We start from the raw sequence: 25199 nt of genomic DNA, 5'->3' as shown, positions 1-25199 counted from the left end.
AATTGTGCTGTGTTCACTCATAGTGAACACAACACTTTAACGTAATTTAATGAAGTGACTCCTTTAAAGATCAACACAACAAGAATAACAGAGTCTGTCCTTCAAAATATAGATGAAGAGAAGTCTTTTTTTGACAGGGAGATAGTCGGTTATATCAGGCTTTGTTCTGTCATCAGCATCGTTCCATAGTGTTGATCATGGGGTATTGTTGTGGTGATGGAGCGGACTTTCAGAATTATTTCTGAATAATAGTTCGTGACAAATGAAACTCCCATGATTTTTATTTTTACTAATGAGTGTTGCATGATTTACACGTTTGTACTGACTCAACCTAGAGTAATATGCACCAACATCAACACGCGGGTTTAATCATTTGTGCTCTTGTCATGTTCGTTATTCTGCTTTGAATAATAAATTTACTTTGTCCTTTCTTCTGTCATATATTAACTGCGGCTGTTTTAAAAATAATAGCATGTGCATTCTTTAAAATGTGCTTCTGTTTATGTTTTGTCGTCTCATGTGTCTGTGTTTGTTTATTCGTTCGTATGCAAAACTAGGTAACATAGTTAATGGGTTAATTTTAGTTAAGGGGGTGGGTAACAGAATAATTATCATTTCTTGAATTAATTATTGTCTTGTGTTTCCTTGCATATTAGACTCACGCTAAAAAGGCCTGTGGCCTATTTCTAAAATGGATGTCCGAAAAGCTTTGTCAAAAGTGGGCCTTGCACAGCTACGATGGAATGTGGAAATGTTTTTCTACATTAATTCTTGGAGAATGGCTCGCAAACAAGGCTGTGTGGAAGCTAAGGAAATTTGGTTCAGATTTCTTCATGGTCAAGGACGTGTTTGACGTTCAGCGGCGGAAAGGCTTGGACGGACGAAGGAAGTAGTATTGAGTTTTGTCAAATGTAACTACCTTCGGAAGCTGCTAGTGACACGTAAAATAATGAACAGTGCCGCTCTTGAACGAACGTGACTCTTGCTATGCGAGAGTCGGATGACTGCATAAGGAGATGTCTTTTGACCAATCAAATTATGTCTTGCTCGAATATTTGTATTCTTTTAGTTAGTTTTAGATAGGAAAATAGTAGAAGAATTGCCCCCTTGCTAAGAGCACTGTCCGTTCGTTCCTGTGCTCCAGAGACGCTGCCAGATTTTCGTTTCACGTAAGATCCTTAGAGACTTTACTTTTTGCCTTTAGGTTTTCTTTAGCTAAGTTAGGGAATTAGGGCTATGGAGAAATAATTTAAATGTTTGAGCATTTCTCATGCTGATTTTGGTTCGAACTGCTAAGACAATAACAAATAATTCTGCTTAATAAAATTGCTAATAAAGGTTTTCGCATTAAAATGCATTTTGTTTAAAATAAAGTTAATAAAAATAGATTTTGAGATGACAAGCTGGTCTTGTTTGTTTCCTTGAGTTACCATTAGTTAATCCATTGCCTATGATTTTTGACTTAATTAAATGTAAATGTCTTGTTAAGATTTAATTAGGTCATATGATTCAGTAGGTCAATTCATGTCTCAGTCATTTATGGGCCTAGTGTTAATTTTATGAATGATGGCGAGTATCGTGGTGTAGAGTTGTTCTATATGAGGCAGAATTTCTCTAGGCCCGCTGGATCAGTGGTACCTGCAAGAGCCTGTTTTGACTGACTGAGACACACATTTGTCAATCCGGTCTTCAGAGTGTGGGTGGAAAAATCAAACCCACACAACGCACTCTCACACTCTTAAATCTTCAAATGAAGCATTATTATGTATGTGTTCTCTCACAAACTCATAACTTCACATGAAGCAAGGTTATGTATGTATGTGTGTATCTGACATATGTAGAGCAAATACCTAGCCAAGAATGTAGTGTAATGCTGTACAAAGGAAAAAGTAGTCAATATGTAATTGGAGAGGAAGGTAGATTTTGAGAGCAGAGGTGGACTGCTACTTTGTTGTGATGTAAAAAGCTGTGACTAACTCTTTTCAAAATGGAGTTGGTTAGGGCAACCCCCCATCCCCATAACATCATCTTCACAGGAGGTGGCTTTGAGAGAGTTGAGGATAACAGCGCGGTATGCAAGAAACCAGGACCTAAAGGGTGACCATTGTGGGATGCTTTGTGGAAGTGTGGGTTTCAGAGTAGAAAGGGCTTACTGGTGTTCATGTGCTGCTGGCTATTCTACAGTTTAGCACTGAAAATGAGGGTAATGGCACTACACTGGACTATGGGAGTAGAAGGCCAGGAAGGAGGGGATGATGCAGCGAGTGTTTATCTTGAAGAGCACTATGCTTCTGCTACCAGCTGCTTGGTTGGAGTTGGTATAGTACTTAGCTTATGTTGTGTTTTTGACCAAAAATAAAAACCCATGCACTTTACCAGCTCTGATTTGCAAGGCATACACCACCAATAAATCACTCCCAACCTCACATAAGAGGCCACCGATGACATCACTGGCAACACCACATATTACCTCACCATTGCCATCACCAATGACATCAGTATGATTCAAAATATTTGGTTTGGTATACTTTATGATTTATTGATGTTCCATTATAATATGCATTTATTTATTATCAGATATGTCTTCATCGCCCGCCACTGCATCCATATCCCCAATGTGGATACAAGTTTAGAGCTGCGCAGAGTGGCTTTATACCCAATTTGATTAAAAATGTAACTCAAAGGCTGTGCTCCCCCTGTAGGAGGTGAGCACAGGACCCAGCCACGTATTCAATTAACTAAGCAAAGCATCATCTTGTGTATTTTACCACGGATGCTTATTGATTTCTGATTTTAGCTTTTCTTATGGCGATTTGGGCAAATGGATTGTTTAAGAGGCTCCTATCTTTTACCTGAAAAACTATTCAACTGTATAATTGGCTCTCTGTTCCAACCAGAGAGAATTGGGGATTCAAATACTTCCTGCCCAACATTCTCCAGCTCCATTTTGGAATGTCAGTGCTCTAGATGGGATGGCCAGTGGGACTATTAAAACTAGCTGGCTGCACATTCATGCTGTGAATGGGCGCAGTGGTGGCACTCCAAAGGGCAGGCGCAACAAAATAAAGCCGGTCTCCGCCCAGGGGCTAGCCATTATGCCAGGAAACAAGCGTAGTCTTCTGATGAACCTAAAGCCTTGTGGCATATAAGTATCTATATGGCATCAGAATTAGGTATTACCATATGGAATTATCGCATATTAAAAAAATAAATAGAGACTAGCATATCATCCCTTCCTGATCAAGAAAAGGTGAAAGAGAAATGTATTCAAATGGCTTACCTGAATATACGCTCACTTGTAAAACATATAATATAAAACTCTTTAATCTTCTGAGCCGTACTAACTTAGATATCTTACTGCAAGTAGAAACATGACTTTCCGAAGAATCTACTACAGACCTGTTATCCACTGTTCCAGAAGAGTTTTATATAATAAACAGTTATAGAGATGCCATCAAAAATTGTAAAGGTGTAAAACGTCTTCATCTTAGAGTCTCATAACTACCAGACATACATGTTATTATTGAGGTTAGTTCTTATGAACCTATTTCCATGGCTGTATGTCCTACCTATTTTAGGAACTTTAATACTCTTTATTGATCGGTCATGTGCAACTTATACTCATAGGTAATTTTATATATTGGGTCTATGATCATAAGGCTGGACACAACTGTGAATTCATGGAACTATGGACTGCATTACATTTATCACTAGCTGTCCTAGCCCTACACAGTGCAAAGGACACATTTTTAGAACAAATATGGACTATCCACATTAAAATGCACAATTTAAATGTATCCTCATGCATTTGGTCTGACCAATTTTTTATCAAGTTTGACTTACCCATTTCACAGTAATGGAATTTAAGTCAGATGAAATTTAAAACAGTCAGCAAATCACAGAAGAATAATCCTGAGGCAATGATGGCAATGCCTAAAAACACTCAGCCTAAACTGAAATCAAGCATTTACTTAATGGGTAAATTAAGCCCCAGGGTTAAGAGTAGAATAACTAAGAGTTAAGTCAGTTCTCTTGTTTACCCAAAAGCTAGTAGAAGCAAAATTAGAATTTCACCCCATCAAACGTAAATGGCGCTACAAATACGTAGAAAAAAACAAGACAGATTTAAACAAGGGATGAGGAATTATACATGTATATAATTGAGCAAATAAACTACTTAGTATACATATACGATAGTTGAAGCCTCCAATATTCAGGACGAGGTCCTTAATATTGTAAATGATCTTTCTACAGCAGAAATAGTATCTCCAAAATGTATGCCTTCCCAGAAATTCAGCAAAAAGTTAAATAATGTTTTTATTGATAACATTTTGTTGATCAGAGAAAGCATAACTAGAAATACAAATCAAGTTAAATTGGTATACAAAATGATTCTGCCAAAATGTCAATAGCTATAGAAATGCTAAAAAGTCCAAAGATGAGAGTAAAAAATCCTGCAGTAATTTCCACCTGATTCACGATGCAGAGCCAGAGCTGCACTCCATCTTGGATGATCTAGGGAAATACATTGATGAGGGAGTAGTATCTGAACCTGTGCTTTTGAACACAGTCAACCATGATATTTTGTTGGACTGTGTTAAGGCTGCGGGCATTTGCGGATCCCTGCTGAACTGGGTGAAATATTTCATAGAGCACTGTGCACAAGCTCTACAACTGCCACCGTTATTGGCAGAAAGTGTGTCAGTAAAGAACAAGTTACTTTCGTTCTGTAACCCTCTTTGCTGTAAGATAGACTCTCCCAGAGTTTCCTCACCGTTGGAATATTCTCACAGGGGAAACATCCTTTTCAACGCAACTTTTACAACGCATGCCTTTACATCGCAAGCCTTACAACGCATGCCATTACAACGCATTGCGCTGGGGGCGCTCTAGGATAGGGAATAGATTTAATTTACTATCCAACACCTTCCCTACTATCCACGGGGACTGGAGTTGGAATAGCAAATTAAACTATTCACTATCCAGCACCCCTCAACACTATGCGCTGTAACAGCATGCATTGTAAAACCTGCGATGTAAAAGCATGCGATGTAAAAGAATGCGTTGTAATGTCATACATCCTTCTCACAGGCATCAGACTGGATACAGAAAGGTTTTCAGCAGTACCTCCGCAAGATTTCAAATGGACCCCCCGAGTCGAGGAAGACAGTCACCCACGCACTCATCAAGAGCAGACTAGACTATGGAAACGCACTCTACGTCGGAAACAACAAATCCCTACTCTGCAAACTCCAAACAATACAGAACACCGCGGCCAGACTCGTCCTCGGCATCCCCCGGGATGAACACATCAGCCAACACCTACGGAGACTCCACTGGCTCCCCGTGGAGAAGAGAACCACCTTCAAAATCCTCACTCACGCCTACAAACGCCTACACAACAACGAACCCAAATACCTCAACAACAGAATGAACTTACTCCAGTATTGGAGCTTTCATAGATTCACATACCTGAATCATTTCCCCGTCGTCGAGACGGGAGTCTCCTGTACATAAAAAAGCAATGGTTAGCAGTATAGCTAACTGAAAAAGGCCTAGGTCCATTTCCCTTTTGCAACCCATAGCCTTTAATATGTAAAAAAGGACCAAACTTTTCCCTTAGCCAATCAGAGCCACTCACCCTCTAGAACCCTCCTGAGAGAACCTTTTGCCCCTCAAATTTTCTACCGGCACGTTGAGCTCTGCTCAAACTCTGGATTTCCAACTGAATAGAAGCTACATCCTTAAGAATGGCTGGAAAGGAGAAAAGGGGTCTTTTTAGAGCCTGTGCCACCTACTCTAAGAAGAGACTCTACACCGATGACCCACATGAAGGCTGTATATACTGTCTTTATCCGGACCACCAAGCAAAGGATTGCAAGGTATGTCGCACTTTCTCTAGTAAGACCCTTAGAGATCGTGAAGGACGCCTAATTTGGCTTCAGAAGATCAAGGCCAGAAAGGAAGTGGTTTCTAGCGATAGTGACCTGGAATCCTCCTGTTCGTCAAGGAGATCTCAGAAAAGATCAAGATCTCCTCGGGCTCATTCCTCAGGGGACCGTCCGGAGAAGGCCCTAAAAAAGACCTGCCAAGGGTCTTCAGGGCGTAGTCCTTCAAAATCTCTTCAGAAAAAGCCAAAGGAGAGCAAAGGACTCACTTTGAAAGAAAAAGAAACCAAAAGAGCCTCTTCTGAGCCTTCAAAGACACCACCATTGGCTCCTGCATCATTCAAGAAGCCATCCTCTAGTATTCCTGAGTAGAAGGTGAAAAAAATCGACATCGTCAACGGGAGTGACAACAAGACCGTCGACGAAGAAATCATTGTCTACTGCGACGACCAAGGTACAAGAGCTACCATTAATTGCATTAAAACCAGCGTAGACGGGAGCGTCGACAACGAAAGTGTTGATGACGGGAGTGTCGACGATAGGTGTGTCGATGACGGAAGCGCCGACGATAGGTGTGTCGATGACGGAAGCGCCGACGGCGGGAGTGTAGACGACGGGAGCGTCGATGACGGTAACATCAACGACATCGTCGACGACGGTGAGAATTACAACGGCAGTGTCGACGACGGGATAGTCGTCGACGGTGATGACAATGAGGTCGTCGACCCGAACATCGACGACGATTACTATGTCGTCAGCGAGGAATAGATCTACTACACTGACAACAGCTTCGTCGACGGTGGTATCGACGACGAACTCGTTGACGGGCTCGTCGACGAGACTAACTACGGAAAAGAACAGGAAGGAGATCACGCCAGCAGTGATTTCCCCAAGTAAAATTACTCCATTGGTCCCGTCGCACCTTTTGGAGGAGGAAGAGTCAGATGATGAAGAGGATGATGGGCCTTTTGGGTATGCCACAAGCCCATCTGAGCTCCATGTAAAATGTCAAGAAGATGATGAAGAAGAAGAAGGGTATGAAGAGTATCACAGCATCTCATACCGCTGCTACCAACAAGAGCCTCAGGAAGAGATAGTAGCAATGCCATCATCCATGTTGATGGATTTGCAATCCATGTTGGTGGATTATAAAAAGAGATTTCCTCCATCAGAGGTTCCTCAGGACGTTCCACCTTCACGTCCTCATTCTATTCCGACCACTCCAGTCTGCAGTAGAGAAAGTCTGTTAGACACTACTCCGGTGACACCTAAGGTCCAACAGCAATATGATCCTGGGACCACAGATAAGGACCGGGAAGAAGGAGAGCTAACGGAACCTCAAAGGGAAAGGTATGATTAATTGATCCCAGCTCCACCATCACCCACCCAAGTACCGGCGGATTCTCCATCAGTGGATATTGGTGGATTCCACAACTTCATGGAGAGAGCGGCAAAAAGATTTCAGCTGCCAATGAAAACAACTCAAGCAGAATGTTTTCTGTATGACTTTAAGGAGCCCTATCAAAAATCTGTCAGGTCTATACCAATTATTGACCACATATGGAAAGAAGGATTACAGGTCATGACAACTCCAGCAACAGTTACACCGGTACTGGTGAGGCTGGACAAAAAGTATAAGGCACCAGAGGATGCCCCGGCGTGTTTACTGGGCCATCCTAAACCGGACTCAATCATCTCGCAGGCAGCGCAGCAAAAGTCAAAGAATCCAGCAGCACCAATTGCAGCACCTCCGGTCAGGGAAGGACAGCGTTTAGATAACGCAGGTAAACGATTATCCTCCATGTCAGCTCTCCTGGTCAGAGCTGCAAATGCCCTTGCCATCCTGGGCAGATATGACAGACAAATGTGGTGCGATATAGCACCCTATATCGGCCTCCTCCCAGAAGACTCTAAGCAGAAGGCGAAGAAAGTTCTGCAGGAAGGAGAGAGAACTTCAGCTGAAGTTATTGATTGCGTTATGGACATAGCTACCACAGCCTTTCGTTCCCTCGGAGGAGCAGCAGTTTTGAGGCGCAAAGGTTGGCTGAGGGCCACTTCCTTTAGGCCAGAGGTCCAAAATAAAATTCTGGACCTACCCTTTGATGGGGAGGATCTTTTTGGGCGCCTGGTGGATGAGACCCTTCAAAGTATTAACAAAGACATGGATACAGCAAAATCCTTGGGTGCGTTACAGTACTGGAAGGTACCTTTTCGAGGCGCACGTGGAAGAGGACAACCCTCATATAGAGGTGCCTACCAGCAGGGATGATACTCATCCTACTCTTCCTCTTCGCAGCCCTATCGGCAGCAATATGGACAGAAACATTCTGGGGGCTACTCTAAGTCCACTCACAGAGGACGAGGAGCTCGTTCTGGAAAAGATTAAAAAAAAAGACAATGACAACCTACAGATTGCAGGTCCTTCCCCTCCTATCTTGTCAAATATTCCCCTGGGTGGAAGAGTGACTTATTATTTACCAAAGTGGCAGAAGATAACATCGGACAAATGGGTCCTCTACATAATACAATTCGGAAATACATTGGGATTTCTCCACTTTCCTTCTCCCACGCCACCTACATATCAAGAAGCAAACCACCTATCTCAGATGCGTCGGGAGATTCGGGCAATGCTCCGAAAGGGAGCAATAGATCCAGTGCCGAACTCCCAAAGAGGACGAGGATTTTATTCCCGTTTCTTCTTGATCAGAAAAGATGCTCTCAGGTGGCGTCCAATCTTGGACCTAAGGTCCCTAAATGCCTATCTCAAGAAACAGTCATTCAGAATGGTGACCCTGCAAGATATTCTGCTGCTCTTAAACCAGGAGATCAGATGACCTCCCTAGATTTACAGGATGCATATTTTCATATCCCCATCCATCCGTCCCACAGAAAATTCCTTTGTTTTACAGTGGCCAAAGACCATTACCAATTCAAGGTGCTACCATTCGGCCTAAAATCTGCACCAAGAATATTTACTAAATGTCTGGCGCCAATGGCGGCCTATCTAAGAAGACAAAAACACCAAATATTTCCATACCTGGCCGACTGGTTGGTAAAGGCAGCTCAAGATTCAACTGCGGCTTGCATGGAGTTATTTGAGGACCTGGGCCTGACCGTAAATGTGGAAAAATCATCTCTACAGCCATCAAGGACGATCAAGTTTCTAGGTGCAATACTGGATACATAACAAAACAAAGCATTCCCATCCATAGAGAGACAATTAGGACTTGTTTCTCTAGCCAAGGAATTCAGCAAAAGTAAGTCTCTTTCAGTCCAAAGATACACATCGCTTCTGGGGACAATGTCCTCATGCATACCACTCATTCCCCTATGTCGCTTACGGATGCTGCCATTACAAGAAGAGCTAGACCTTCAGTGGTGCCAAGCAAAGGGATCCTTCGAGGACAAGATAAAAATCACGCATCCAATGTTGCAGGCAGAAAAGTGGTGGACTCCCAGGAAAAAGATCTCGGTGGGTCTCTCCTACCTGATCGAACCAGCTCCGTTGGTAGTTACCACGGATGCCTCTCTCGAAGGATGGGGAGCAGTTCTACAGGAGTTACAGGTCAGCGGCCGATGCAACAAACAGGAACAACACCTTCACATAAACCTATTGGAATTAAGGACAATAGGATTGGCATTGTTGGCCTTCCTGCCAAGAATAGAAGGGAGATCAGTGTTAGTGCAGACAGACAACACAACTGCAATGCACTACATAAACAAACAGGGAGGCACAAGATCTCTCTCTCTGTCAAGAGAAGCTCAGAAAATATGGAAATGGGCGATAGATCACGGTGTGACTGAAGGCCATATATCTTCTAGGGGATCAAAATATAACCGCGGACACCCTCAGCAGGCGGAAGACGACCTGTCACGAGTGGGAGCTGGATCAGGGCACGCTGATGACCATCTTTGCCAAATGGGGAGTACAAACGGTGGATCTGTTTGCCACAGCCCGGAACAAGATAAACCAATTCTTTGCAAGCTGACGTCACCAAAGGGGATCATGGGAGATTGCGTTTTCGATGGCATGGTCAAGCGTCTTTGCCTACGCCTTTCCGCCGAATCCCCATCTGCCACGAGTACTCACGAAAATGAAGAAAGAACCGTGCAGGATAATACGGATAGCCCCTTGGTGGCCCAGGAAGCATTGGTTCACAGAGCTGCTCCTTTTATCAGAGACCGAGCAAATACGTCTTCGGCCAATACCAGCACTACTCACTATGGAGAAGGGACAAGTGCGGCATCCAGACCCGACATCATTGCAATTAGCGGCCTGGATCATGACTACGGAGAATTTCATCACTTGAAAATTCCAGCAGAATGCAGAGAAATCCTGGCAAAGGCAAGAGCAGAAAGCACTGATAGCACATACAGGATGAAATGGAAAAGATTCCGCTTCTGGTGTAAGGAGAATGACTTGCATCCTCTGCGGGCAGAGGCGCATCAGATCATCCCATATTTACTGAAGCTGGCAAAATCTGGATTAGCCCATGCCTTTATTAAAGTGCATTTGGCGGTGATTTCAAGATACAGGAGAAATTCAGCACGTCCCTCTCTGTGGTCGGAAAGAATTGTGAAACAATTCAGGAAGGGGTTGTTTCGAGCTTACCTACACATTAGGCCTCCACCACCTTTATGGCAACTGAACATTGTCTTATCACAACTGATGAAACCACCATTTGAGCCAATACACAAAGCAGATCTGAAATTCCTATCCTGGAAGGTGGCTCTAATAATAGCTCTAACATCAACCAGAAGGGTGGGAGAAATACAAGCCCTTACGAAGCAAGAGCCTTTTCTTTAATTCAGAGAAGACAGATTAGTCCTCAGAACGAATCCAAGATTCATCCTGAAAGTACCAACGGACTTCCATTTAAATGAGCCCTTAATCCTAAAAAGATTCTTTCCTCAACCATCAACGGCGGCGGAAAGGACTCTCCACACTCTAGATGTCCAGCGTTGCCTAAAGTTTTATTTGCAAAGGAAAAGACCTTTTAGAAGATCTACACAATTGTTTGTGGCTTTTAGTGCCCCCAGGAAGGGTTTCCTGTTATAAAAATGGGGAATCTCACGATGGATCTAAAGTGCCATTCAGTTCTGTCATCAAGCAGCGGGGAAGCCATTGACAGCACGTGTTTGTGCGCATTCCACAAGAGCGGTATCAACCTCAACTGCTCTATTTTCAGGCATCTCCATTCAGGACATCTGCAGAGCAGCCACCTGGAGGAGTACGCATACTTTCATCAGGCATTACTGCCTAGATGCTCATGCAAGAAGCGATGTAGCAGTGGGACAAGCAGTACTGCGGAATCTTTTCCAATAACGGTGAGCCTCTTTCTCATCCCTCCTTACTTTGTTTGGTAAGAAAAGCACATTTTATTGTTGATTGATATTGGATATGTCTTGGAGGAGCAATATGTCTATGTATATATTGATACGATTACTACTATGTGCAAGTATCATGGGTTGCATATTGGTGAAAGGAAGGTGCCAAAAACAAAATGTGCTATAATTTACTGCTCGCTATTCTGATTCAGGTATGTGAATCTATGAAAGCTCCAATACTGGAGTTAGAAAACAAGTTACTTACCTGTAACTGTAGTTCTCCAGTATTGGAAGCTTTGATAGATTCACATACGCCCACCCTCCTACTCTGAGAGGCTCCCCTCGGATTTGGCACAATAGTATTATAGCACAAGTGCCCAAAAATCTGAGGGGCAAAAGGTTCTCTCAGGAGGGTTCTAGAGGGTGAGTGACTGATTGGCTAAGGGAAAAGTTTGGCCCTTTTTTACATAACAAAGGTTATGGGTTTCAAAAGGGAAATGGGCGTAGGCCTTTTTCAGTTAGCTATACTGCTAACCATTGCTTTTTTATGTACTGGAGACTCCCGTCTCGACGACGGGGAAATGATTCAGGTATGTGAATCTATGAAAGCTTCCAATACTGGAGAACTACAGTTACAGGTAAGTAACTTGTTTTCTTCCACGTACTCAAAAGAAACCTGCGATCGTCCAACCTCGCACTGGCCGAAACCCTGCGCATCCACAGAGCCAGAGCAGGCGGAAGATCGTTCTCTCACATTGCAGCCAAGACCTGGAATGAACTACTGGCAGAAATCAGACGCGCTTCCTCCCTGAACACCTGCAGGAAGACTTTCAAGACCCGGCTCTTCGGCTGAATGGGGCTGCAGATCCCCCCCACCCCTCCTGAACCCCCTCAGCGCCTTGAGACCCTCACGGGTGAGTAGCACGTTTACAATTCCCTGATTGATTGATTGATTGATTGATTACCTCTGCGTGCCAGTAGATGGTGCTGTGCAGCTCTGCACTGACACAGTACTGCTCCGGTAATGATGTGCTGAGCATAAATTGGCACCACTTCCCCATGCCGAGACTAGCTGATTTCGAGCAAACTGCTCCCCAGACGTAGAGCTCCAATAGCTAATTGGCTTTGACCAGAGTGCAGATTCCTAGACATGGGATCTTATAAAGTATGGAGTCCAGACAAAGAATGAGGAGGATGGGAGTGTTGTTGGGGAATCTGTGGTTGGGTAGAGTCTCCATCAGAAAGTGCATTACCGGAGGAAAGTAACTTTTTCTTCTGATAGAGACTTCGAACCACAGATTTCTCATCTTTTGAATGAATACCAAAGCAGTACATATTTGGAGTTGGGTCTGCGAATGGACTCAAACCAAAAAGTCCTGTAGGACTAAACAAGTAAAAATGCCCCTCCCAGCAAACCTCTGTCCAAACAGTAGTGCTTCATGAATATATGGAGAGAGGTCCATGTGCCCGCATGGCGGATGTCCAGGATAGGACCTCGGCAAGCCAACGCAGTGGTAGAGGTCTTGGTTTTGGTGGAACGAGCTCGCATTCCTCAATTCGGAAAGTTCTTGTTGGCCAGTGAATAGCAGATCTTAATGCAGAGCATGATCCTGGGGAGATAGTCCTTTTCTGCACAACCTTGGCTTTTTCCACCCCAGCGAACCTCACAAAGAGCTGATTGCCCACCTGGTGCTCTTTGTTAAGACTGACGTGAAAGCTCAGTGGTGTTTTGAGATCCAAGAGATGGAGACTCTCCTACTCCTAAGTGGGTGAGGTGGAGCATAGAATACCAAGAAGGATGCCAGAGTTCTTAGAACCAGTTAGTCTGGGAATAAAGTAATTGTAATGGTATTTATTTAGCACACGCTACCCCTGTCAAGGCATCGAAGCGCTCTTCAGTGAGTAGCACACTCCAGACCCCAAAAAGAATTAGTGGTGAATTAGTACAGGGAAATATGAATTGATTTCAATGGTGGACATGCAAGTCAGTTAGCTTCATTGAAAAGAATGATGGAGAGATAGAAGATGTAAGATTCTAGAAAGTGTTTTTTTGGAGACCTTACTAGTAGAAGGCTTGTAATGAGTAAAGGAGAGAGGGAGGAGGAAAGAGTCTCTAGAAGTGGACAAAGGAGATCCCAGTAGTAAAATGAGGTCTCAGATGAGTCTAAGGAGGGATACATGAGGGAAGAATTTAGAAAGGGTTATTTGGGAGATTTTACAAGTAAAATGAGGGTTGGGGTGATGCAAGGAGGGATAGCGGAGGGAAGAGTACATAAAGGATTATTTTGGAGATTATAGTAGTAGAATGGGTTATTTTGGAGCTCATGGTAGTAGAGTGAAGTTTGGGATGAGTAAGAGTGAAGGTAGAGGATATACTGAGAGTGGTATAGAGTGAAACATAGGGTAGCGCATTGAAGAGATGCAAATTTGTGTTTTTTTTAATAACAGTAGCCCAAGTTACTTACCTTCGGTAACGATATATCTGTAAGAAACAGTAGTTAGGGTTAGATTCCTTACCTTAGATTATCCCCGGGCGTCAGACTGGGTCCGGAAAGTTTTGCATAGCAGTACCCTTGTGCGTCGGTAGGCGTCGTCTGCGGCTCCGCGTCCGTCGTGATCGTCCGGATGACGTCGTCGGAGTACTTAGACGCCGCCCTCGCACGCGGACGTCATTTCTTGTACATAGCTTTCCGCGCCAGGTACGCAGAGCCATGCCAGAGACCGACACTGGTGCCATGAACTAGGGCCCTCAAAGGGAAATACCTTAACTCTAGATATCGGTTCGCAGAACGGGGAGGATGGGTGGGGCGGTAAGGAATCTAATACCAACTACTGTTTCTTACAGATCTATTGTTACTGAAGGTAAGTAACTTTTGCATATGAAAGAAACAGGCTAGTGTTAGATTCCTTACCTTAGAATAGATACCCCAGCAATACCAACCCCGGTGGTGGGTCTGCGAACCAAGTTCACACCAGAATGTCCTGGAGAACGGAACGGCCGAAAAAGCCATCTCTCCGGACTTGGCTGTCCAGGCTGTAGTGTCTAGCAAACGTGTGCAGCGAGGCCCACGTAGCTGCCTGATTAATGTCCTGCAAGGGGACTCCCCGACCCAGGGCAGTAGTAGCCGCCGTGGCACGAGTGGAATGAGCCCTCAACCCAACAGGAGGCTCCTTTTTCGCCAAGGAGTAGCAGACCTTGATGCACAATACGACCCGAGAGATGGTCCGCTATCGCACCGCCCGTCCCTTCTTAGCGCACTGGTGTAACGAAAACTGAGGGGGCCTCCCTGCACGGTACGTAGAGGGGCCCCCTCCGGGATCAATCATAAGCTCTCTGGCCAGACTGCACTGCCGAGGGGGCCCCTTGGAGCTTGAGGCCCCCCCACACCGCGGGAGCCTGTGTTACGCCCCTGTCTAGATAGAACGAGAACGCACATTTTGGGTCCAGAGGGTTGGTGCCTTTCTTCCTCTTTCGAGGGATGCGGAGGCGGAAAGAAGGTGGGCAAGGTGATGGACTGCCCAATATGAAAGGCTGTAACCACCTTGGGCAGGAAAGAAGGACGAGTTCTCAAGACAACTTTGTCCGGATGGACAGAGAGGAAAGGAGGCTTAGAAGATAGAGCCTGGAGCTCACTCACTCTCCTGGCAGAGGTGATGGCAACCAGTTATGCAGTCTTAAGAGTCAGAAGACGAAGAGGGCAATTATGAAGTGGCTCGGAAAGAGCACACATCAAATAGGTTAGAACAAGGTTCAAGTCCCACTGAGGCATCACGAAAGGAACAGGAGGAAACATGTGTGTGATGCCTTTCAAGAATCTGTTAATAACAGGGGATTTGAAAAGAGAAAGATGATCAGGAAGCCTCAAGAAGGCTGAAATGGCAGAGAGGTAGTCGTTGACAGTGCCCAAAGCAGAGCCCTGCCGGGCAAGAGAAAGAAGAAAGAAGAGAACCTCTGAAAGGGGGGCAGAGTGGATCCACAGCCTTTGCTGAGCACCATGCCACAAATTTGTTCCACCTGCAGGCGTATACCGATTTTGTGGAGGGACGCCTGGCTGCCAGAATCACATCACAGACTTCAGGAGGCAAGTCAAATGGCCTCAGCTGTCGCCGCTCAATCTCCACGCATGGAGGTGGAGGCTGGACAGGTTCGGGTGGAGGACCGTCCCCTGCTGCTGCGACAGAAGGTCTCCTGAAGAGGCAGACAAATCAGGGGATCGACTGACATGCTGAGTAGCTCGGGATACCAGTATCTTCGTGCCCAGTCCGGAGCCACAAGGATGACTTGCGCCCGGTCGCGCCTGATCATCTTCAGCACTCTGGGCAGAAGTGGTATAGGCGGAAAGACGTACAACAGAGCGCAGCTCCACTCGCGACGAAAAGCATCTCCGAGCGAGTGCCGCCTTGGAAATTCCAACGCGGAGAAGTGATGACATTGCGCGTTCTCTTCGGTGGCGAATAGATCTAACCAAGGCTCTCCCCACTGCTAAAAGAGGCCTTGCGCCACATCCGAGGTCAGACGCCATTCGTGATCTATCATGCACCGGCGGCTGAGTTTGTCTTCCCTGGCGTTCAGGGAACCTGCCAGGTGTTGAACCAGCAGAGTGACGCCCTGGTGTTCCAGCCATTGCCAGAGGTGCAGAGCCTCCTGACAAAAGGGTCCCCGACCCCACCCCGCCCTGTTTGTTGCAGTACCACATGGTGGTGGTGTTGTCCGTGAACACCTGCACTACACTTCCCCGGACAGAGGGAAGGAATGCTGTCAGTGCAAGCCGGATCGCCCGCAGCTCTGGAGGTGGCTGACGACTGTCTGGGGCGAGCCCGCCTTCAACAGCCAGTCGTCGAGATAGGGGAAGACTGAGACCCCTAATCTGCGCAGATGAGCTGCGACCACCGCCATCACTTTCGTGAACACCTGCTGTTAAGGCCAAAGGGGAGCACGGTAAACTGAAAGTGCTCGAAGGCCTACTGTGAACCGCAGGTAACGCCAGTGGGCCGGCAGGACGGGGATATGGAAATATGCGTCTTGCAAGTCCAACGTTACCATCCAGTCTCCAGGGTCCAAGGCAGCTAGGACCTGAGCTAAAGTCAGCATTGTGAACTCCTCCTTCCGGAGGAAGCCGTTGACGCTACGGGGGTTCAAGATAGGCCTAGGCCTCTTTGCCCTTCTTGGGTACCAGAAAGTAGTGGGAGTAGCAATCACGTCCTACCTCTGGCCCAGGAATGCAATCGATGGCCCCCTTGGTCAAGAGGGCCATAACTTCCTCCTGCAGAAGTTGCAAGTGATCCCCCGACATGCGATGGCACTGCAGTGGCATGGCTGGAGGGGTCGCCTCGAAGGGGAGGGAGTAGCCCCTTCGGACGATTTGCAGCACCCACCTGTCTGATGTGATGGTACGCCAGTGGAGTAGCTGATGGCGACCCTGGTCCCCCACTGGTGTCCAATGGGCCTGAAAGCTCGGACTAGGAGGGCTTGGAAGCAGATGCTGCGGGGCAGATGTGGACTGACCTTTCCGATGTCCCCCGGCGGTTACCACGTCCGCGACCGCATTGATGTTGGTTCTGCGGCCTGGGGCCAGCTGGACGTGTGGGGGCGCCCCTTCGCAAAGCGGAAGTTTACTGGCGGTGGCAGAGGCCCAAGGACTTGGCCGTAAATCTGGAGTCCTTGAAACGCTCCAGCGACTGTCCGCTTTGTCGCCAAAGAGGCGATGGCCATAAAAAGGCATGTCCATGAGGGTGGCCTGGACATCCCCCGAAAAGTTGGCGGACCTCAGCCAGGCGTTGGCGGCGAACCGCCACCCTCGTTGCAATTGCCCTACCCAGTGAGTCTGTGGTATCAAGTCCACACCGTATCGAATGGCGTGCTGCATCCCGCCCTTCCGCTAGGGCTTGGGTAAGCTTTGCCTGGACCTCCACCGGGCACTGCGGCAGCACTTCCGCAACCGTATCCCACAGAGAGTGGGTGTAACGGCCCAAAAGGCAGGCGGTGTTGACAGACCGCAGCCCCAAAATCAGTTAGGAGAACAGTTTCTTCCCAAACTGATCGTACCTTTTGGATTCTCGCTCCGGAGGAGCGGTCAGGAATGCGGTCTGGGATGTAGAGGCCTGATTCACCAGGCTCTCGGGGGTGGGTTGAACGGACAGGAAGCTGGGGTCGACCGGAGCCGGGCGGTGGTGTCGGGCCGCGTTCCGATCTACAGGAAGGACCGTAGAGGGCTTGGACCAGGTGCCCACCAGAACGTCGGAGAGGGCTTCGTTAAACGGCATTAGAGGCTCAGGGGAGCTTACCTGCGGTTTGAGCACCTCAGTGAGGAGGTTAGTTCTCTCGGCTCGCAAGAGGGAGCTCAAGAGTCAAGGCCTTGGCTGCCCTAGTAAACACCACGCTGTAAGCAGCCCCCTCCTCCGTAGCCACGGTAGGAGGGGAGACAAATCCAGTGTCGGGCGAAGTGTCCAGACCACTGGCCTCCCCCAGCTCGTCTGCCCAGTCCTGGCTCGACTGCAACTGCAGTGCCAGAGGGTTCTCAGACCCCTCCCAGTCCTTCTTGTCATCCATCTCCTGATAGTCAGGGAAAAATGATGGAGCCGGGTCGTCTGTGAATGGCTCAACCATCGGCGTCGAAGGCGGCGCCGGTCCCACGCCAGACCCGGACTGGAACTGGGGACGACGACGTCCGGGGACGGCGTTGTGGGCGACACCCTTGTGGAAGGCGCCAGCGGAGGGGTCGTAAGGTAGACTGGCGACGTCCCGGATCCAGGCCTGGACCCTGCGGCGTCGGGACCAGAGTCGGCGACGGCGCCGGAGCCGCCGGCCCGCTAGGGCTCCCAGACGGACCCGCGGGGCCTGAAGGCGCCTCGGTAGATTCCGAAGGAGGGAAGTGCGACCTCATGGCCGTGAGGAAGGAACTTATCTCCTCCAGCGTCACATGCAGCCCAGGGACCGGCGGGTATGGAGCTGGACGCGGCACTGCGGCTCCAGCGAAGCCACGTGGGCGGTGTCGCCCGAACCTTCGGCCGCATCTCGCGACCGTCGGGGGGAGTCAGAAGAGCGATGATGCTTCTTCGACTTCTTTTTCGAGTGCCTCGACTTACCTGAGGACTTGAAGCCCGACCAGTGGTGGTGGCTCGTCAAGCGGCGATGAATGCGACCCCGCGACCGGTCCCTCGACCTCCTCCTGCACCGGGACCTCGAGCGGCGCGGGGTCGCTTATGGGACTGCTCTCTCCTAGCTTTCGGTGTAAAGGCCCGGCAGTCGGGGCACGGCTTGTCATCGTGGTCGGACCCGAGACAGTGAAGGCACCGACGGTGGGGGTCGGTCACCGACATCAAGCAGTGACAATCCTCGCAAGGTTTAAACCCAGGCATCCCTACCAGCACCGCGAGTCGAAGATTGACTCGAGAAGTGATTCAAAATAGATCAAAAAGTTAGTAAAAAATGACTAAAGAGTACTGCTCTTCCTGGATCTGCGCTTGCTGGCGCGGAAAAAAAGAACAAGAACTGATGTCAGCGCGCGAGGGCGGCGTCTAAGTACGACGACGATGTCATCCCGGCGAAGACGATGCCGACGACGGACGCAGAGCCGCAGACTTCGCCTACCGACGCGCAAGGGAACTGCTACACAAAACTTTCCGGATCCAGTCTGACGCCCGGGGATATTGTAAGGTAAGGAATCTAACACTAACTTGTTTCTTTCTGATGTAATAAATATATGGATACAGTACTGCCTGGCCGGTAAATACAGAGAGTCTGAAGCTCACTCATTTGTCTTGCCGCTGTTACAATGACAATGTACACCGTCTTGAGGGTGAGAAGCCTCAGGTGACAGCTATGAAGTCGTTCAAAAGTAATACACATCAAGTAAGTGAGGAACAAGTTAAAAGTCCAACTGTAGCAGGACAAAAGGAGAGCGAGGAAATACATGTTGTACACATTTCAGAAAACAAATCACAACAGGTGATTTAAATAATGAGGGCCAATCTGGCAACTGCAGAAAAGCTTGAAGAGGCAAAAATACCATTCAACTGCGCCCAGAGAAAAGCCTTACCAGACGAGAGACAAAACCAACAACAAAATGCCAGATAACTTTTCCTGGAGGGGGGTCTTTTTACTGTGTGTCGCACCAAACTACAAACATGCCCCAACTACAGGTGTATACAGTTTTTGCCGAGGGACGCCTGGCTGGAAAGATGACATCAACCACCTACATAGAAGGTTGAAAGTGTTCAGCTCTCATCGATGCATCTCCAAGCATGAAGGTGGAGGAGGCAAAGGCCTGGATGCAGGACCCTGCCCTGCTGCTGCGACCGTAAAGCTTCACGGAGGGGCAGCCTGATCAGAGGACAGATGCACATGTCTAAGAGTTCTGGATACCAAACTCACTGCATCCAATCTCGGAAAACTAGCATGACTTGAGCCCTGTGGTCATGATCTTCTTCCAACCCTGGGACAGAAGAGGTATCGACAGGAAGACATACAGGAGTCAAGAGTCCCACCTTAGGCAGGTCGTGCCTTCTAGCAAGAGACGCCTTGGAAACTCAAGTGTGCAGAACAGCTGACATTGGGCATTTACAGCGGTGACTAAAAGATCGAGCCACGGTTCTCCTCATCCTCATTTGCCCTAGCATCCAAAAATCCTGCCAGGTGTTTCACCACCAGGAAAAGGTCTTGATTGTTCAGCCATGTTCAGAGGGGCAATACCTCCAGGCACAGGGTCTGTGACCCCCACCTCACCCTGGTTGTTGCAATACAACATGGCGGTTGACTAATACGTAAGCACATGTACCAGCCTCGCCTTGACGGATGGAGTGAAGGCCTTCAATGCCAACCTACTGGTCCTCAGCATCAAGAGGTTAATGTGGAGATGGAGCTCCACCAGAGACCAAAGGCCTCTGATCTCCACCTCTCCCAGGTGGCCTACTCAACCCTGAAGGGACACATCGATCACCACTGTCGGCTCAGGGTGGGTAGAGAGAGAAGTCTGCCACTAACCCAACTGCAGTCCTGTAACAACTACTGCAGATTTCTTGCAGTCACCTCTTGGACTTGGTCGGAGAGGTCGCCTTGATGTGGGGCCACTGAGACTTGAGATCCCACTGCATGCCTGCAAATGCTACCTGGTATGCTGTACAAGTAGGATGCAGGAAGCCATCCGTCCCAGTAGTTCCAGACCTCACTGTGATCCCGGACTGAGGCTTAAAGACCAGAATCATAGCCTGAATGTTTTGGACTCTACTTTTTGGGGTAAAGGGAAAAAAGTGGACCTTGTGCAAATTGGCTTTGATGAAGGGGAGCGTATGAGAAGGAGTCAGGTGTGACTTTAGCATGACAGGCTGTTCGCCCTAGTCTGGTAGTGGTTGACGAATGCCTGGGGCAAACCTGCCTTCATTAGCCAGTCGTAAAAGTAGAGGAAGACTGGGAACCCTGACCTCCGAAATTGTGCTGCTACCACCACCATTGGAGCGACCTGACAAAGCTCACGTCCCAGCCATGTACAACCACTAACGCCAATGGGCCCCGAGGACCAGTATATTGAGATAGGAGCCCTACAAATCCAGCGTCAAGAACAGACAAAACCTAAGCTGGGGGAGCTTTTTAAATTAGTACTCCTGGAGGAAGGCTTTAAGAGAGTGCACAACTAAAATAGGACAAAGGCCTCTTCTGTGGTTGGCACAAGAAAGTAGCAGGAATAACAACCACAACCAGTTTCTGGTGTAGGCACCCTCTTGATAGTCTCTTTGGCAAAAAGCGCATGCACTTCCTGACGCAAGACAGACAGACGCTACTCGGTCAGTCATTCTGGAGACGTGTAAGGTGTGGCGGAGTGGAATTGAAGGGTAAGGCATATCCCTTCTGGACTATCTGCTGGACCTACCTGTCTGATGTTATGGTCTGGCAACCTGGCAAGAATCGTTGGAACGTGCCCACAACCAGATGGCTGTGCTCCACTAAGGGTACGCTAAAGGGATTTGGAAGGTGGGGCCCTTGGGAAGGCATTAGGCTGGGTGGGATGCAGACAGTGACCATGGGATCGGTGGACACCACAGCTTCGGCCGTCTAATGGTTGGGCACCTTAGTGGGGTGGAAGTGGCTGGTGGTATGGGTTATCTCTGCTGAAACCACAAAAGGAATGATAGGGCTGCTGCAGCTGGTGTGGTGGGGGAGATAAGTCCATGGAGCGTACTATGGCTCTGTTCTCTTCAGCTTCAGAGCAGAATCTGCCTTGTCCTCAAAGAAGCTAGTCCTGTCAAAGGGCAAGTACATAAGGGACAATTGAACATTGCCTGGGACTTTGTTGATTGTAGCCAAGTGTGGCGACACTGGTTCCAATGGCTCTCTCTATGGATTCTGCGATATCCAAGCCACAGCAATTGTGAACTTGGCTGCATTACGACCGCCGTGTATGCCTTGGGTACGACCAGGTCAGAGATCTTCCAGGAAACTTGGAAGCTCTTGATCCACCAAATCCCAAAGAGCGTGGGATCAGCAGCCCAGCAGGCAACTATCCGAGGACCAAGCTGGTGGAAGATATTACCTTCTTCGCAAAAATCGTCACCCATTAGGACTTTCCATTGGGGGGAGAGTTGGAAAGTGATTCAGTTTCTCTGGACTAGTAGACGCCTGCACCAAAAAGCTTTCAGGGGAGGGAGGGAGGTGGAATTGCAGATGAGGTGAGCTATCTTTGTGGTGGCATTGTAGAGCCAGCTCAGAGTGGATGCCCTCTAACATTTGTTATAGGGATTTAAAGAGGTTTACTGGCACCTGTGCCATCTGAGGATCCCTACAATAGTGCTGGTGAGGCTTCCTTAGATACAGTCCTTAGTAATAAATACTAGTTTGGTTTCTCATGACGCTCCTCAGTGGTTCTGAGGCGCCTCCTGTACTCTGGAATAAAGTGGACACTGAGCTGACGCAAATTGAATGCATTTCAAGAGTCAATGTGCTCTATGTCCAGCTAACCTTGTGCCAGTCCTGTGTTTTATGAATCCGTATGTCACATGACTTTCAGCACAAGCTCACACATGGCTAAGCCTAAAGTGTGCTCTATGCTGGCTTTGTATTGCTATTCAACAATTGTTATCTTAATTGAATATCTTAATTCTTTAGAAGTGTGGCTCAATGATTAGAGCGGCATACCCTGATGCAGAGGTCTAGCCCAGGACCAGGGTTCACTTCCCCGCCTCGGCAGGTCTTGGGCTCAAAATTCCACGGACCTGATAATTCTCGCCACAGTGCCTATTCCAATCATGGAGTCCCATTCTGCAACTCTGGGCAATAGCTTGCTTAATCTCCACAACGGCCCCCACAACGCTAAGGATGCCTGGCCTCCACCTTGGGGGTGCCCAGGAGTGGATGCCTCATAGGGAAAGCCAGGATGGGTTCCACAGCGGTATTCGTACAAGCGCCTTGAGACCCTTACGGGTGAGTAGTGCGCTATACAAGTATCAATTTACATTTTAATTCTGGCTAGCAGAGAATTCCAGCCAACAAACTTTTTTATTTTTAAATGCAGTCCAAATTTGAAATTGTAGCATCTACCGTTTCCACTTCGAGATGAACTTGCAAAGGCTAAATCTTTAATAATAAAGTGAAAAAAAGTTTATCCAGTCCACAAGCAAAGTCCAAGTCAAAAACCTTTTTCAGATTTTCTAAAACAAATGAATATGTGCACAAAAGAGTTGTGAGTTTGTTAAACTTATTTTCATTTGGTTCCAAGATGGATTCTCCCAATTCGCTTAGGGACACTATCTGCCATGTAACCATTTGTTCACTGATCTAGTGTTTTAAGCATTTTAATGAACTTCGTTATTTCAAGAAGCCACATAAATCAACAAGACTCCTGTAATTGTGTTAAATTTCTGTAAATTGTAAATATGCTGCATCGTTGCATTGTTTCAAAATGGCTATCGTTTTCAAGTCTCCTAGATACTCACTGAACACCACATACAAACTTTACGGTAAATCATGCTCAGTATAGGTAGCTAGATTTGTAAATATATAGAACCTGTTTATTTTAAAGTTCAATGTATTCATATTAAATGATTTACATTTCTCCTACCTTTTGTATATTGAAGATGCTGGAATACCTCTTCTGCCAAGTGAGGAAGAACAGGAGCAAATGAGCGCACAAGAATATCAACTGCTGTAGCCAAAACTGTTTGACATGAGCGGCGTTTGGGGCTTTTTTGCTCTTCACAGTAAAGCCTAGAAAACGAAGAATCGCAAGAAATAAGAGCCTCAGCATGAAGGTATGTGATTAAAGAAATGTCTACAAACCAATACATCTTCTGGCACTGATTTTTCCAGGTGAAATAATTGGCAAACATCAATTTTGTGATTTCCATTCAACAAGAAGTAACTCGGACTCTGGTGAGTAATTTTACCTGGAGCGTAATAAACTACACAGTCCAAAACATCTAAATAAAAAATACACTTGATCTTTAAGTCAAAAGGAGAGTTGTTAAGATCTTAATACAAATCTGGTTAGTAAACTATAATCGAACTACAAAACAAATTACAACCAACCAGGGGCATGACCTAAAGGCTAATGAAGATAGCAGTGTTTTGCTGAAACCCCACATCACTTAACCTCCTCCCCTTCTGCTGCACAGCTCCCAGGACTGAGGCCCTTTCATGACACAGCCCAGGTCTACAAAGCCTGCTGGAATCCAGATGCAGGGAAGGAAGTGAAATACATTCCACCGCCTAAAATGTACTGGCTGATTTTAGTAGCAACCCTGCTGCCTTGATATTCGGTGGACGGCGTAGTGGTTCCACTCCCACCTCTTAGACGTCTCATCTTACTGGGAGAGTTTTATTTAGTGTTTTATAGAGTGCGAACATGACCCGTTAGGGAATCAGAGCGCTTTACAGAGTCAAGCAAGATGTTTACAGAATAATTCAAGACAGACGAATTCATGAGAAGCGTTTTGCCGTCAGAAGCAGGGTAATGTATTGAGAGGGAATAGGCAAACAAGGGTACAAACATTAGCAGGAGCAGAGACAGATTATACAGCACTAGACTCTGCCCCATAAAGTGAACAGTGAGGTACGAATGAGGTAGAAGGAAATAGCAACAGCCATGGTACAAGACATTGCATAGGCTACATCAAGGAAGTCTAGATTGGCATACATAGGTAGAGGTCAAGAAGAGAGCATGTTGTTAGGCAGCAAAGCTGTATAAGCGCTGAGCGTGTTTAGGAAGGAATTTGCCCATTAGGAAGGTCTTTGCTTCCTTTTTGAATCTAGCCAAGCATGGTATTCTTCTGATGTAGGGCGGCAGCAAGTTCCAGATTCTGGGTGCGGCCCTAGAGAAGGCTCTGCTGTATGTTTTCTTCTTCCGGAAGAAGGGAGGTTTCAGATCAAAAGCCCTGCCGGACTGGGAGTGCCTGTTTCCTCCGGAGACCACGATTTTCTGGGCAAGATACGCTGGAGAGTTAGAGTGTAGTGCTTTGTGTGTGACACAGGCCAATTTGAGCAGTATTCTGGCTTCGTACAGGAGCCAGTTCAGTGCTTTGAGGTGCGGAGAGATGTGGTCGAGTTTTTTTGATCCTTTTAGGAGTCTTGCGGCTGCGTTGAGACAAGCATTTGGGGAGCCATTGAGATCTTGGGTAGTCCGGAGAGGGTAGAGCATCCGTACTCGATCCTAGAAATAACTAGTGCCTGAACTGCCATTTTAAGGTCCGATGTATCTAGGAATGGCTTTAATTTTCTTGGGTAGCTCAGGTGAAACCTTGCATTTTTGGCTAGTGTGTTGATGTGGGCTCTCATATTCAAGTTCTTGTCCAGTGTGATTCCAAGTGATTTGGCTGGGTCCACTATAGTAGGGGTGCAGTTTAGCGGGGTGATCGAGTTGGTCCATTCCCGAATGTCTGTTGAACCTTTGGGGGGGAGATTAGCAAGAATTCTGTTTTTTGTGCATTCAGCTTGAGCTGATTGCTGCCAAGCCATTGCACAGTTAGCTTTAGAGCCTCATTCATTGTTTTGATCTC

General features: G+C 47.1%; 1 protein-coding gene across 1 annotated transcript in view; it reads right to left on the bottom strand.

Moving 5' to 3' along the window:
• Positions 1-25199, bottom strand: part of IARS2 (isoleucyl-tRNA synthetase 2, mitochondrial) — a 628540-nt gene that overhangs the window by 57901 nt on the left and 545440 nt on the right. Inside the window, exon 20 of the mRNA XM_086927919.1 lies at positions 23267-23412. Coding sequence (XP_086784045.1) covers positions 23267-23412 — 146 coding nt within the window. The remainder of the gene's footprint in view (positions 1-23266; positions 23413-25199) is intronic.

Source organism: Lissotriton vulgaris, chromosome 6 (genome assembly GCF_964263255.1).
Source record: "Lissotriton vulgaris chromosome 6, aLisVul1.2, whole genome shotgun sequence".
In the NCBI taxonomy this organism is placed as follows: Eukaryota; Metazoa; Chordata; class Amphibia; order Caudata; family Salamandridae; genus Lissotriton; species Lissotriton vulgaris.
Note: the sequence above shows the minus strand (reverse complement) of the source record. Positions and strands in the feature narration are given on the sequence as shown.